This window comes from Eucyclogobius newberryi, unplaced genomic scaffold, assembly GCF_026437365.1.
Source record: "Eucyclogobius newberryi isolate DKJ021-1_F unplaced genomic scaffold, fEucNew1.0.hap1 SCAF_21, whole genome shotgun sequence".
NCBI classification, from domain to species: domain Eukaryota; kingdom Metazoa; phylum Chordata; class Actinopteri; order Gobiiformes; family Gobiidae; genus Eucyclogobius; species Eucyclogobius newberryi.
Genome location: NW_027315846.1, coordinates 10151361 through 10166988, shown reverse-complemented (window position 1 = coordinate 10166988; position 15628 = coordinate 10151361). Strand labels below are relative to the sequence as shown.

Genomic DNA, 15628 nt, shown 5'->3' with positions numbered 1-15628 from the left:
GGAGAACACTTGCTGAGCTTAGAGGGATTTTATATTTGCTCTTTTTATGGGGGACACGTAGTCTATAGTTGAGATAATAAAAAGGAGCTGTAAGAAGAATGTACAGTGGCATATTTTAAAACAAATAAATAAGCATAAGTAAATAAGTATAAGGTGTCTTCAGTCTCTTTTATAAACAGAGATTTACACCGAAATAGACTTGAAAATCTAGTTTTAGAGCAAACAATGACACTATGAATCATACGTGTGTTCTCATGAGTGTGGAGTCTTCTCGAAACCTCGGCGGTCGAGTTGTCGCTGTGAATAACATTTGAAAAACACAGATTATTTGAGTAAATACACAGAAGCACGAAGTTTTAAAATGTGGGATTAACATTATACATTACAGGCCCAAGCGTGTCTAGCTAATCTTATGAGTAGCTTGTTCAGTTTAGCTAGCTAGCTTCCCTAAAACAACGTTGCTGATCTGGTTCAGTCGTATTTTCTTACCTCTTACAAAGGTCTTCTTTTTCGGCATTGTGTTAATAATTGTACTTTTCCGTACTGATGCCTGAAGTGATATTTTGATTTTGTTTATGATTTCCGGTTGAACTGTAATTTTGCCCCTTCGGCCACGCCTCCCAGTTTTAAAGGGAATTGTTTTGATTGGATCGTTCGAGTCCGTGGCTCTGGAGCTTTACTGTGATTGGACAAAAAGCACGAGAAAAAAACATGGGGTTATATTTTTATATTTTTTATATATACAGAATGAGTGATTGGACCAAATAACACACAGCCATATTGTAGGCATAAACAGTTGAATGAAAATAATTATTACAGTTCTTGAATCGCATGTAATATAGATCCTCCTGCCTAGTAAATATGTTAAATACATATGTAACAGTTTAAGGCACCACGGATGCGTTTTTAAAAAGTAAATATTTCAGTAACAACGTGATAACACGTATTACCAAATAGTAGTTATTTTAAAATAATACTATCATCGAATTATAACGTAATAAAAAAATATTTATTTTTTAGAATTTTTAAATCCACCGCCTCTCATCCAGTCACGTGACCTAGCAACGCTCCTTGGAAACAGGGCGGCGGAAGCGCGGCTCTTGTGGCGGCGGACAACAACAACATCATGGACCCTTTACAAGTACTTTTAAATATTTTTACTGTGTTCTTAGCGCGATAGAAACACTTGTGCCAAATACCAAACTTGCATCTGTGTTTGGTGTTATCTGGACCACCGCTGCAGCGAATTTTAACCGCGCTATATTGCTGCAAGCTAACAAGCTAGCTAACTTTTGTGACGTTAATGTTAGCTGTGTTGATTTCAGGAAGATCAGAAGCAAAATTTCATATAGATAACGCACTGCTGCCCCTTTCTCATGTAGTCATTTTAAATCAGCCCAGAACGTTCTGACCTGCAAATCAATGAAGTGTGTCTCCAGATACTGCAGTAACCTGTTGCGTCTCATTTGATATATTGTTATAACTGGACATCATGCAACTATTCTGTTATTATTCATCGTGTTTTGTGTGTTCAGGGGGTGTTGTCTGATGAAGACTCAAAGCTTCAGGACCAGAGACAGCAGAGAGTGACAGACAGCAGGTTTCAACAGATGGAAAGCCCTCCACACTTTGGTAACCTTACTGTATATTGCCCGTTTAAAACATTTGTCTTATAATTATCTGGCTATCTGGTTTGAACTGTCATGGCTGTATGTTTAAATAATTGTATTTTTGATGTTACATCTTAGCCTTCCAGGAGAGTAACCTGTCTCCTGCTCTGTCATTGGTGCCTTCATACTCTGGAATGGAGCACAACACAGACTCTTCTTTATTTCGTCAAAGTGACATGGAATTTGCTCCTTTAAGGTACTTTTTGTTGATCCACTTAGTGCAGCAAAACCCTTTTTATTCAGGCACAGCTTTCTTACATTATGTTTTATTTTAAGGGCTTATCCAGACATGTCAGTGGCTTCTGAGAGGTTTCAAATCCCACTTCACGAGTTCACCTCTCAGACACTGGACCAGACATCTTTAAGCCAGCATCCTTTAGCTTCAGAAATGACTGTTCTTTCCGAAGAAGCCCAAAGTAGCTGTGGTTCCCTGTCACAGCACAGTTTATCTCCAAAGAGTGTCAACATAAGGGAAGAACATGCACATTTGGCTCCTATAACAGAGGAAGAACTGGACATTGTATCCAAAGTTACTTTCAGCAGCAATTTGGAAAAAGATACTTATTTTCTGAACAAGGATGTCCCAGCGCAAAAACTCCTGCAGATCCTTCAGAAAGATGTCGGCGTGCCCAGCAGCAGCAGCAACAGCAATAGTAGCACTCATTCTTCCAAAAAATCTGAAACAAAAGAGTTTAAAAGTGCAGACAAACCTCATGCAAACCTTATTCGAGAGGGTCCTCCAGGTGAAGCCTCTGTCTCCCAGCACCAACCGCAATCAAGCAGAGATTCATATATAAATGAGTCTAAAACACGTTTCTCTGATGTTTTTAATGTATCTGTTGGGCCTCGTTGCACTAAACCAGATGACAGTAGTGAAGATTTACTGCAAGAATTGTTGGATATTCAGAGGCGCAACAGTCAAGAAAGTGGTGAAGCACAAAACAAGACAAAAGGGCATGCCACGCCTTTCCCATCCAGGATCCCTAAGCTTAAGGATTCAGGCAATGAAAATGTCAGCAGTGCATTGTCCACTGGACCGATTTCTACAGGAATTCCACAAAGACTCAGACAACTCAAAGAACACGATTTATGGTCTTCGGGAAATCAAACTGGCATTGATGGCTCTTATCTCGGCTTCCTACCACAGTCACAGTCCACTCCTGGTATTTTTAAAACTCCTTCCAAATCTAATGTCAAGTCTAAATTTCAGCAACTTTCTGACATCAAATCCCCAAAGGAAAGCTCTGTTCAAACCAGCACGGACACATCAGCTCCTTTCGATTCTGCGCCTTTTATGGAAACAAAACAAAAAAGTGGAGATGAACCAACTTGTGATAAAGTTCAGTCTTTACCGAGTCTCAACTACATGCAGAAAGTCGATGCTTGGAGGGCGAATCAAAGCTCGGGCAAGTCGTCTCTGTTTGATTCCCTGGCGCTAAAAGGGTTTACTGGCGTTTCTCCGAAAAAGAAAGCTTACGACGCCGTTTCGGACAGCTTGAACCGCATCCTCAGTCAGCAAGTTGTTCAAACGAGTCAAAATGTTGCACAAAATCCCTCTACGGATATTTCTGCTTCTTCTTCTCCCAGGAGAGAGGAGGCAGTGGGCAGCGCTCCCAGTGATAACATAGCAATTACACAGTCAGCTTCTCCGTTTAACAGGTCCCAATCTCATTCATCTCTCAGCACAGTTGTAATGTCAGTCAAGAAGGAGCAAGCTACGGAGTCACGCATAGAGAAAAGTGATACAGAGGATGTGGATATTCAGAATCAAAACGATGAGATAGAATTGTCACCTGTAGTCATTAGTCTGGGGCAGTTTAGCGATGTGACGCTCTCTAATTCTCAGGACAGTTCCAACTCCGGACAGAAAGTTGCCACTTCTATCGGGACGTCCTCTGTCAGCCTAGAAGTGGATAACTATGATCCTTATTGGACGGCAAAATTGTCCACGCCACCCCCTCAGCACAAACCTCGAGAGTTAAACATCGAAGAAAGAATCCCGGTAAATATTCCTATACGAATGTTACATATAGATAAACTTCCGTGCGTGATATTTAATCAACGTTCAAGCACATATCTTGTGTTTCTTGCAGGTATATCTAAAAAATCTGGGCATTAATCAGTCTCCCTCCACCATCCTCACACCATTCTCCCCAAGAGGACCAATCAGAGAGCCAGAGTTTTCTCCCTCAGAACTCGGTACAATTAAGGGATCTACTCCCACTAAAAGCATCCAGCCTTCTGAAGGTACGTTACCAAAATATTCATTTAATTATAATAATAATAAGTTAATAAGAAATTGAGGACAAAGTCAACTTCATTTAAATAGGCCAAATATAGCAGCAGGTACAAGAGATTGCACTATGAAAATAATATGATCCAAAAATGTGTTTTTATTAGTGCTAAATCTTTTTCTTAACTTTTTAATGTTTGATAAACTTGTTTTATATAAGTAATGCTACAAAACAGAAACGTATCAATTAAAGCTATTTAATGATGAGTCAAAATGATATGTAGATAGTGAGAATAACATGATTATAAACGGCTCTGAATCCACTAAAACTACAATTTAACTCTTTTAACCTGCAGGTGGCACTCCTCATAAAGCAGAGTTCTCCAGGTCCAGTCTCCAGTCAATGGATTCTAGCATGTCCATTGACTTCACTCCACTTCCCCCGAGTACAGAAGTTATCAGACAAGATCTTTTTACGCCAGTCTCCTCTTCCTCCTCTGAGGCATCCGCAGCAGTTCAAAGTGACCCTAAACTTCACACTCATCACACTGAAGACCACTCCAGCCAGCAACAGAGGAACAGCATCCAAACGCAAGTCAATGCGGGACCATCGTTAGACCAGGAGGCTGATGAAAACTTGCTTCAACAGGGTTCAAGTACAGAGCAAAATGCAGAGAATTCTTTTGTTAGCTCTGGTGCTTTTTCAGACATACGTATGCTACTCAGTCAAGCCGAAGCTATTGTGTCGCCCAGGTCATCAACCGCGTCTGATAGATTTATCTCACCAAAAAGGGAAGCTTCATTTGCCTCTGCTTTTACTACAGAAGAGTCCAAATCTCAAAGCTCCCCTCTCTGGACCAGGTCTTCGTCGGACTCTGTGTTGACGGCAAGGGAAAGACTCACAAGTGGAGAAAATATAGTAACGGCGCGGCAAAGTGGTGTGGTGAGTAGAAGCGCAGGTTTATCTTTAGTCCTGAACAAGTCTGTCCAGAGAGCAGAGCCTGAGGGGTGCAGCGCCGCGCCTACTGATAGTGTCCCGCCACAGCCCCAAGTACAGCCGCCTCCCCCCTCCGTTGCCATGGTAACTACCGGTACTATCCCAGAGCAGAGTAAAGAGGCTTCACAGGAGACCTCACCGGAAGCTTCACAGGAGGCTTCACGGCAGGCTTCACAGGAGGCTTCACAGGAGGCTTCACGGCAGGCTTCACTGGAGGCTTCACGGCAGGCTTCACTGCAGGCTTCACAGGAGGCTTCACGGCAGGCTTCACGGCAGGCTTCACTGCAGGCTTCACAGGAGGCTTCACGGCAGGCTTCACGGCAGGCTTCACTGCAGGCTTCACAGGAGGCTTCACGGCAGGCTTCACTGGAGGATTCACGGCAGGCTTCACTGGAGGATTCACAGGAGACATCACAGGTACAAATTTTATATTGTGCTGAGGGTAAAACTGAAAAAGATTAACATTGTAGATTATGGGTGGGACAATAGCTGGTATTAGGTTTTACAGCAGTAATAAAATTTTCAATTTTCACAAAATCAATTTTGTGAAGATGGACTTCCTGAGTATTGACAAATCTAATTTATTTCACTGGGTCTATGGAAAAAGCAGCACCACTTGCAATACTTGAATGAAGGAGCAATCGATCATAGATAAACATATCGTCCCATTGACCTATTTCTATTGCAGAAACAAGTATTTATAATAAAACATTCAGAATAACATAGAAATTAAGTTGATTGATTCATTCATCCAATCCGTTATTGTAATATAAGAAACTAGAAACCATAAAAATACCCTTTACTGTTTTGTAAGACATTCAAAATGTAGGTGCACTGAATAAATTACTTTTTCATTAACTTTCAGGCAAACTATCACAATCTCGGATGTTCTATTCCTTCCTAATTATAATTTTTGTAAACTGGAAGAATCTCATAAATGTGTTCCAAGAAATCTCCCACCTACCATGAAAGTTGTAATCGTAAATGAAAGTACAATATTAAGTCTGTCCTCTCTAACCACAGAACAGTCCTGTGCAGAGCACCACCTCGTCCCCCATCCCAGTGGACTCTGTGAGCAGCAGGAGTAGCGAGAGCTCACTGGCGTTTCGAGTAGCAAAGTTACTGCAAAGTGAGTCTCCAGCGACAATGGTGTCGAGTACGAGCAGTGTGGACCAGGAGGAGAGCAGAGCCAGAGGTGAGAAGTTTGACCACAGAGAGAGGCCCACGGCCAGTACATTGTGTTTGGCCTGTGGTTTCCCACACTCACGCACGTTCTCTTGCACATGGGGCTGACTATCAAACTGACTTAATTGAACAAATCAAAAGTCCTTGACATTCTTTTATATTTTATGTTTGGTGTCTAAATAATAAAGTCTAGGGGCCTTGGGCCACGAAGTCTACCGAAGACGTACAACTACATTAGGTTGTGGTAATGTAATACCAACCGCCATAAAACGCCAAAGAAGAAGAAGAATAAAGTCTAAAGAATAAAAAAAATAAAGTCCAAGCCTCGGGCCTCGAAGTCTACAGAAGACGTACAACTAAGTGGGTGGCGGTAAATGCACCTTTTCAGCTCGCTGCCAACTGCCATTAAAAGCAACACCAGGGGGTTGTTGTTCTTGTTACTTTTAATGGCGGTTGGCAACTATAATAATCAAGGACTACAAAAACTATTAGTGGCTGTTTTATTAGGCAATTACTCAATTACATCATATACATGACAGCAGGACATCTATAAGTTTAATCATTTTAGTTCAAGCACATTATAACAGTTGTAGTTGAACCTGTAACATTTGAAAACACAGCAAATTTGGTGAGTTTGGTGAGCATTTAGAGTCTTCTCCCTAAACAATGGGACAGATCTGCATTTCTTCACACATTCTGACCCTCTGTAGAGTTGTTTGATCTCTCTAGACTATACATTATTTGTGGCAGATTGCTAATTATTTGCCTATCTGAGCTCTGGTCAGTCTTGTGCTTGGGGTCGGCTAGGGTCATTTTCATCTTTTGACTTTCATTCTTTTTTTCCCCAGAATGGATCAAGCAGATGATTTCAGGTCAGAATTGTGAACCTTTGGAATTGGACCCAGAAGACAGAAGAAGAATTGAAGAAATCAAGCGAGAGCTGTTACTGAAAAACCCAAAACTGGTACAACAGACACATGAGTCATTTGTCAATTCTGCCAATGTCTTACTTTTTAATTGGTTTACTTAATTTATAATTTCTTTTAACAATTCCTTCAAAGTTTGAGCAGTTCAAGTGTCTCGTCAAAGGTAACTGTGTAGATTGTATTTTCTGATTTGATTTTTTGAAAGCTTTTTGCTGTTTTTAGTTTGCTGTGATGGCACTGGGTGATTTATAAGTACAAATTGGGAGCAACATCCACGCTTTCCAGTTAGCATCATTTTGCTGGAGTAAAAGCCAAAATTGTATTTAGTCTCTATGTGTGGTCTGTTATTTTATATCATTTATTTATTTCTTAAATATTTGAATGGTCTGCAGTGTAAGTTTGGATTGACAGTTTTCCAATTTACTGCTACTGTTGATTTCCAATAATATGTTATAGGTTTTTGTCAGGGGTGTCCAAACATTTTTCACTGAGGGCCGAATATATACAAGGCAAAGGGCCAACATTTTGCATTTGATGGAGGTTTGATGAGCCTCCAGATCTTTAACGAGGCTTTGAACATTAATATTATATCTTTATAACATCAACATTTTTGTTATTTAGGGTTTAATTGCATAATCATTTCAATATTACATTAAATAATACTACTTTTGGTTGTTTGAGCCTGTTTAGCAGGAAACCTGATGGCCAACAAAAATGTGTCTGAGGGCCACATTTGACGTCCGGGCCATATTTTGGACCCCCCTGACTAAAAACTAATACTATTGATTAAGTGGAGCTAATTGCTTACTGACATTTTCAAATGCAGTATGACATCTTTAAATTGGCCCCACACACAATCAAAGTTGGCATAGTATTTCTGTCTACTACTCTCACTGTCCATAATGGCTTAAACATAGATTGACTTCTTTTCTTTCCATTCCAGGGCTACGCCAGCACAGAGACAGAAAGCAGTGCCGCGTCAAGCCTTCGAGACCCACAAGGACCAGCTCTGCTCTATCAAACAGAGGCCGGCATCTACAAAATCAAGAAAATACAGCCTGACCCGTCGAAGAATCTTTGTCTAACTGTCCCACTGCTTAACGCGCCACAACGAGAAGAAATCATCGAGAGTAAAGTTAGGGAAATTGCTGCAAGAGAAGGCGTTAATCTTCCCAAAACAAAGGCACTGACGTCAATCACAATTTCAACTTCCCGACGGTCGACTTCACCCACTCCCTCAACTTCCCCTGCTCCTCCGAGAAGCCCCAGCTCGGAGCCGCTGCATTCAAACCAGCTAACGATAGAAGAAGACAACAAACGGGTTTCCACAACACTGGATAAAGATGAGCAAAGTCAACGCGAAGAAAGGAATGAAATAGCAGCGCAAAGTCCTGTCCTAAATCAGAACGCCAAACCGTCCGTAAGGCAAGACACAGTAGGCGGACACCATGAATTTCCCTCTGCATCTTCAATGAGTTTGGAGCAAGATAAAACAAAAGAAAACCGTTCACAGTTCTTCACAACAGCTGAAATTACCGAATCGTCTAGGAACGGCGAACAAGTTACGGCGAAATCAGGCCACGTCTCGCAAGTCCGCCTCCTCCTGTCGCCAAAACCAGTGGATCATACCGCTTCAGTGGTCACCCGAGATGTCAATTTCCCCCGAAAACACTTCATCCCGCTCAGACACTCTCCCTCGACGTCCATCAGTCCGGACGAAGGAGTGGGTCTGTCCAGTCCACCCGAATGGCAAGAAGTTCCCAAAAGCGGAGAGCGACGCGAGACCAACAGGAGTTTAATGCAGCAGCAAAGAGTGACGTCTGCGATTCAGGTGTCGCCCAAGCCTTTCGCTGTGGACTCAACAACTGGTAGGTTTAGAGTTTGTATATTTTAGTTTGGGCTTGTAATACTAGCTTTTTAAGTATATATTTCCATGATGTATAGCTACCAGAGGGACGGAAAAGTAAAGAAAACTCATAAAAGACGATTCAACCTTAACCAGATATAGTGTCATTTAGCTTTATCTATGAAATATAATTGTAATAATGTAGTCATAAACGCAGGATATGTCTATAGAAATTCTGAGGACTCTCTTGTCGGTTGCAGTGCACCTTTTGCCGTACAAACCCAGCGGCAGCGAGGAGCTTTTCTATGTCCCACAAACCGAAGCCGATACCTCCAACAACACCTCTATGGAGAGCACCCACACTGGTATGTTCGGTTTTAATGTCAATTCTATTCTGTCTGCAAGAGCTGTAAGCGTGTTTTTTCTTTCACGCTGATTGCCAAATGACGTGTAATTATTCAAATACATAGCTGACAAACAATAAAATCCCTGGGGGAAATGACTGGCCGTAATTGGCAGACTTATTGATGTTTAAATCAAGCAAATTATTCTTAACTTGATCTTGCAATTGGATTTTTGGAATACATCAGGTGTCATTTGTCTGTGGTTGGTGGTGGAGCAGCTGGTCCTTTGTAACCCACACCAGAGGGGTCTTTAATTATTCATGTTCCGGGGCCCATGCAGACAAAAGCAGCAGAGGGGCCCCAGCGCAGAGCAAAAGAAACCTGCATCTTCACTTGTTTTTTTTTTTGCTTTTTATAAACGGATTCACGCAGATGAGAAGAGTATGTGCATCGTTTTGAAACTGCAGTGCTGTTGTTTTGCCCAGGCTCGGATGACGCTCGCCCGCCGCACTTCAGCAGTGACGTTTTGGGACATCAGGACCCAGGTCTGGACCGAGGAGTGACCATCCGACACGCGGAGGGGATCTACAGCAAGAGGCCGACCACACCAGGCGTCACCATGAGCGAGCTGGAGCACAGAGGTGAGCTGGATTCTACAGGGAAAACACACAGAGAATGAAGGTTTGATGTACAATATGTGGCATATTTTGGCAGCACATTGGTTCAACGTGTAATTTATACAACAAGCATCAAGCAAATTGATGCAGGGTGAAATAGATTATGTTTTGAAGCATTTGAGGTATATTTAAGACATGGATGCTATTTGTTTTTACCTGTTGATTCCTTTCAAAACATTATTTATACATGTACTTTAGATGTTTTAAATAGCACTATTGCTTTTTAATTACTGGTGTTTTAGTAATAACATAAAGCTGGGGTAACTCATTTTCAAACAGTGAAATAAGGAAATAAGGAAGAAGGTATTTGAACCTTTCTAACTCATTTCTAGCTCATGGATCCTTTTCACTACTTTTCACATGTATGTATTCTTTGGCCACTTGCACAGCTTTTGATCAGATTTTCAGACACAAAAGTGAAGCAGGTCGATATCAGCTCTCTTCCCAAAGTGTCACATTGAAACTCACACGGCCCTTTCTTACAAGTTTGAAAAGATGAAATGTTTAATTAGAGGAAGACAGCGTGTAGAGGTGTGTTTTGCTTTTACAATAAACCTTCTTGGGGCGCAAACAGAATTTACTACTTATAGCTACTGTCTTTCTCCGTCTTAATTTAGTCCTGTACACTGAGGGAACTATATTATGATAGATCCATGCGCTTAGACACGCAAAAACATGCTTCTCTCCTTGGGACGAGCCGGACGCGCTGCAGGTGAGCAGTAGGTGTGTTCTATGATTGATACGTGGCAGGACTAATCGGCAGTCCACGCCACGAGGAAATGAGACTCAGATTTGGGCCAAAAAGAGTAAATACTTAAGAGTTTAGGTTTAGGAGTTAGAAGTTGGGTAATAATTAAATAGTTAAGACTAATATAAACCAATTAAGTTTTATAGATATTGAATTGCCAATATTTATAATAGTTATGCACAAGATCATCAACGACAGGTACCTTGATCTATATTTCTTATTATTTACAAATGAGCTGTGATAAAACTCATTTGTCAAACATTTTTGGTCGAAAGCTGTTTAATTGGTGAAAGTTTATATACTGTATTTAAATTCATAGTAGAAAAAGCTTCAGTTGTAGTCATCTGGACTCAGTTTGAAAAAGTAGATGACTACAACTGAAGCTTTTTCTACTATGGAACACGCCTGGACGAATGAGGGATTACACCGATGTATTTAAATTCATTATTTTTTTGTGTTTGTTTTGTTTTTCCACTTCTTCAGCTGCAGTAAACAGCCCGGCCCACACTCCAAAGCCCACGTCCCCCGTCTCTCCCGCCTTCACCCGAGTGCCTTTACCAGACACGGAGCTCCGCCCGGGACCCTCCAGAGACCAAGGCACCAGTCCAATCTCATTCCTCACACACACACCGCAAGACCGAGCCAAACGGCAGCCCTACCAGGACCACCAGCTGCCTCCCCCCTCCGAACACAACATCAGCAACTTGGACCAACTCTGGCGAAGGTTTAGTGAGCGCCGGAGGGACGAAGAGGAGTCCAGAGCATTTGAAGAGCGGGAGGTTTCACTGTTGGAGCGTCTGGAGCGCCTTTCACGAATTATACACCGAACACAGGACAGTTCCACATCAGAGCTCGAGACATCAAATCAAGAAGTTCACAAATCTAGAACCGTGGGTGATTTGAGAGAGCTAAAAAGGCAAAGACGTGCAGAAAAGATTCATAATAGAAGTGAAACGGAGTCTCGATACAGGCACGATTCGGACAACTTGAAGCGTTGGAGTGAAGCCGAGCAAGATGTTTCTGCAGATACTGTGTCCTCCGCGTCCATGTCCACGGTGGATACGGCGAGGTTGATCCGAGCGTTTGGGGCAGAGCGAGTCCAGAGGAACCTGAAGAGCAGCTCCAGTCTGAGTAAACTGTACTCTGCCATCAGCAAACAGAAGGAGCAAGAGCAAGAGGCCACGACCCCAGAGAGCAGCACCAACGAGGAGTCTTCTGTAAGTGCCACTCCTCTTAAACAGTGTGAACGTGAACTACTCTGTTTTTGTTTGTTGTTTGTGTGATAATGAGACACATTTAAAATATATTAGATTAATGAATTCGTCCTGCGACAAGTTGGCCACTGTCCAGGATGTACCCCGCCTATGGCCCGAAGTCACTGGGATAGGCTCCAGTCACCCGCGATCCCGAAAGGGAACAAGCGGTAGAAAATGGATGGATGGATGGATAGATTAATGAATTCACAGCTGAACTTATTTATTATCAATTGGCTGGTAGAATCTGCTGTTTAACTGTCAGATTGCAGATTTGTCGACCTTATTTATCATGACTGGAATTATACACATGAAACAAAAACTGACACAAAGTTTAATGTCTTCTCTGTCAGCATATTAAATAAACAAAGGTGAAATATTTTTTTCACAATAGCTTCTGGAAGACATGTTTGTTGTCACTTGGAAGGACATTGAGCCAATTACTAATAAACAAATATATATAAATTATGGGTTTGTGGATAATAATGTACAATGACTTTGGATATTGATGGGTGCACGGTGGCAAAGGCGGTTAGCGTGATCTCTCTGGGTGGAGTCTGCATGTCCTCCCCGTGTTATCGTGGGTTCTCTCCGGGTTCTCCGGCTTCCTCCCACCGTCCAAAGACATGCATGTGTTAGGCAAAATTGGTGACTCTAAATTAGCCCTAGCGAATGAATGTGAGAGTGAATAATTGTCTGTAACGTCTATGTCTATGTGTTAACCCTGCGACAAGTTTGCCACTGTCCGGGATGTACCCCGCCTAAGGCCCGAAGTCACTGGGATAGGCTCCAGTCACCCGCGACCCCGAAAGGGAACAAGCAGTAGAAAATGGATGGATGGATGGACTTTGGATATTTCTTTCAAAAACAGTTAATCTTCCGTAGAATTATGTATTGGCCCTCGCCTGACATCTGAAATTATGATTAAAATGTTGATATATTTAATCTAATACAACAATTCTTTACAGGTGGTTGTTGATTCGGTGTCATCGGCCTGCACTTACACTCCTCCTCTGCATCGCGGCCCCTCCAAAACTCTGGTCTCTAAAAAGGCCGTCAAACAGGTCTCAAAAGGCATTCAAACAGGTAAGTAACAAAAGTAACAAAATATCTGGTCTTCCACAGATAATTATTATGTTTTCTCTTTCTTAAATTCTTACTTTTGTTGTATTTCCTGCTTGTCCTTTGATATTGAGGTGTTTCTGTTCTCATAGTTAGAGGTTTTGAATGTTGTTTTGTTTCTTTTCCCGCAGGTGATTTGGAGATCGTCAGTAACGGGACGCGGCGTCACACTCGAGACGTCGGGACCACGTTTCCATCTCCAGGCGACGTCGGGCGGAGCTCTTCGTCCTCCAGTCTGGACCGAGAACACAAAACCCTCAGAGGGGCCTCGTCCAAGACCCAAAAACACAAGAAGAGTCGTCACAACGGCCCCTCAAAGCGATATCCACACGGTAAGACCAAGAGTACCGGTGCTATCATCTTAAATCAAGTAAATCAAACAACATAACATCATATCTTTTGTTTTTATTTGCCAGTATTTGATATTTGACCTGCTGTTCAGGCCGATAACTGATATTTTCTGATACAGATATTAAATTGAAATCTATAGCAAGGCCCACAAATGTATGTTTAAATGATGGTAAAGGTCGTACATTAACATTTAACTTTTGAAAAAAAAATATGTATCCATTTCTTGCCAAATATCGGTCACATTTTCAATATTGGACCGATACTGTTGTCTGGGGAAACCAATAACTATGACTATGGGAATCGCAGGGTTCCTCACGACACACAATACGATATACAATAACAGCACAATATATTGCATATTATATTCTGCGAAATGTCACTATTTGTGTAAGAAATGTCACTATTTGTGTAAGAACCCAATACATTTTAACATTGCTTAATATGACATACACCCTTTTTAATCATCAAAATGGTTAATATGTCAAATGTTTTATTTCTCTAAAGAAGCAACAAAGTTATTGCTCTGTCACAAAATCATTTTATGAAAATATACCAAAAGTACTCAGCGATTATCGATACAGCAGCCCATGATATCGATTCTGTATCACCAAATTTAGTATCACGATATATCGATTTATTTTAGCACGCTTCTACCGGTAACACATAACGCATTCTTAAGTTAGTCCCATTGACCTAAAAATGCTTCAAAATCCTTAAAACATGTGTAAATATGTTATAAATCCAAAACAACACTTTAAGCATGTCCCACAACTGTAAGGGTCAATTTAGTTTCTATTGAAAACCCTCTAATTATAGGCATCTACCTAGACTTATATATTTCACTTTTTTGTGACGTTTAGGTGTTTCCTGGTTCATTTCCGCTGAGGAGCTGAAAGCAGAGGCTCATAAAGAGAACGAGCCGGAGGAGCGGAGGCCGAGCACCGCCTGGTTTGAACCCGCGAGCACAAAGTCTGCGTGGAGAGAACCGCTCCGACAGAGACTCGTGCAGGAGCAGAGAAACACCCCGCAAACAGACACCGATCCAGCCAGAAAGAACCGCTCATCTGTGTCTCGAGTCAACCTGCAGGTCTGCACTCAAAACACCATTCAAATCCTTCAGAATGTGTCGTGGAACCGTTATATATCATCAATAACACACTATAGAATCACTTTGTAGATTTGAGTAACTACATGTGGACTGGGTCGTCTGCTTAAACCGAAAAGCTAAAATGTGGCGCACGTCCTCTGTGTTCTCTGCCGGTTTCAGGACGCGCTGCTGTCGGGACGTCCCGGTTTTGTGTCGCGGTCTCGACGGCGGCTGGAGAGACTGGCGCTGCATGTGGAGGAGCGGCGACTGCAGGCCCTGTTCCACCAGGAGAGAGAGGAGCTGTTCATTCAGCCGGGACGACCAGGGAGGCCGCCCAGACCTGCAGGTGACCACGCAACGCTCGCCGGCAAAATGCACTCGTTCAGCTTTTTCCGTTTAAGTGCAAATGTTAATCTGTGTTCTGTTTTCAAAGTTACTGCCCAGTTGAGGAGAGCTGTGCCCAGAAAAGAGATGATCCAAAGGTCAAAACAGTAAGTAACGTGGGAACATTTATTATACCGGTACAATTGATGGTAATTGTAACTACCTAATGCTGCTTATGGGTTAGATTTTTCTCGCACAGCTTTTGAGGAAAGTCTGTAGTGTCAGTAAAAGATGAAAATGATCAATGTGTGTGTTGAAGGATTTACGAGACCCTTCCCGAGGTGCGGCGCAGGAAAGAGGAGGAGCGACGGAAAGCAGAGTACAGATCGTATCGACTCAACGCTCAACTCTACAACAAGGTCAGAGAGCACAGAAACCATCACCTAAACTACCGTATTTTCTGCATTATAAGGCGCACTGTCAATGAATGGTCTATTTTTGATAATTTTTCATATATAAGGGGCACTGCTCTATAAGGCGCACTAAGCAAAACAAAACGTGTCGTGTACCACGCAAAATTGCAAAAAAGCACAACCAGAATTTATATATATAAGGAGCACTGTAGTTTTTTGAGAAAATGAAAGTGCGGATAATACTGTAACAATTATACTAAAGCTTAATCGTTAAATATAGTGTTTGTTATATTTATGCACATTTTTATTGTTTTAACTGTCTGTTTTTCTGCTTTCAGAAAATCACAAACCATGTCCTGGGTAAAAGATTAGCCTGGAACTAATAACTACCTGAATGTACTTGTGTCATGTGTTATTTATGTGTTAGAATTTTAAAGATTATGGTTTTAATA

At 41.8% G+C, this 15628-nt stretch overlaps 1 protein-coding gene and 1 long non-coding RNA gene across 2 annotated transcripts; one reads left to right on the top strand and one right to left on the bottom strand.

The window, feature by feature from the left end:
• Positions 1-243: 243 nt before the first annotated feature.
• On the bottom strand, positions 244-591 carry LOC140370774 (uncharacterized). The gene is made up of 2 exons (XR_011928395.1): positions 490-591; positions 244-297 (listed from the first exon to the last, which is right to left on the bottom strand). It is a non-coding gene; the product is annotated as an uncharacterized lncRNA (long non-coding RNA).
• Positions 592-1078: 487 nt separating this feature from the next.
• Positions 1079-15604, top strand: alms1 (ALMS1 centrosome and basal body associated protein). Its single transcript, XM_072457236.1, has 19 exons — positions 1079-1141; positions 1536-1632; positions 1749-1866; positions 1947-3672; positions 3764-3917; positions 4260-5317; positions 5924-6095; positions 6934-7049; positions 7955-8879; positions 9118-9222; positions 9687-9842; positions 11110-11843; positions 12848-12965; positions 13133-13333; positions 14213-14439; positions 14620-14785; positions 14873-14930; positions 15083-15182; positions 15515-15604. Exons 1-19 carry the CDS (start codon positions 1127-1129, stop codon positions 15557-15559), a joined length of 6291 nt encoding a protein of 2096 aa, XP_072313337.1. The 5' UTR covers positions 1079-1126; the 3' UTR covers positions 15560-15604.
• Positions 15605-15628: the final 24 nt, after the last annotated feature.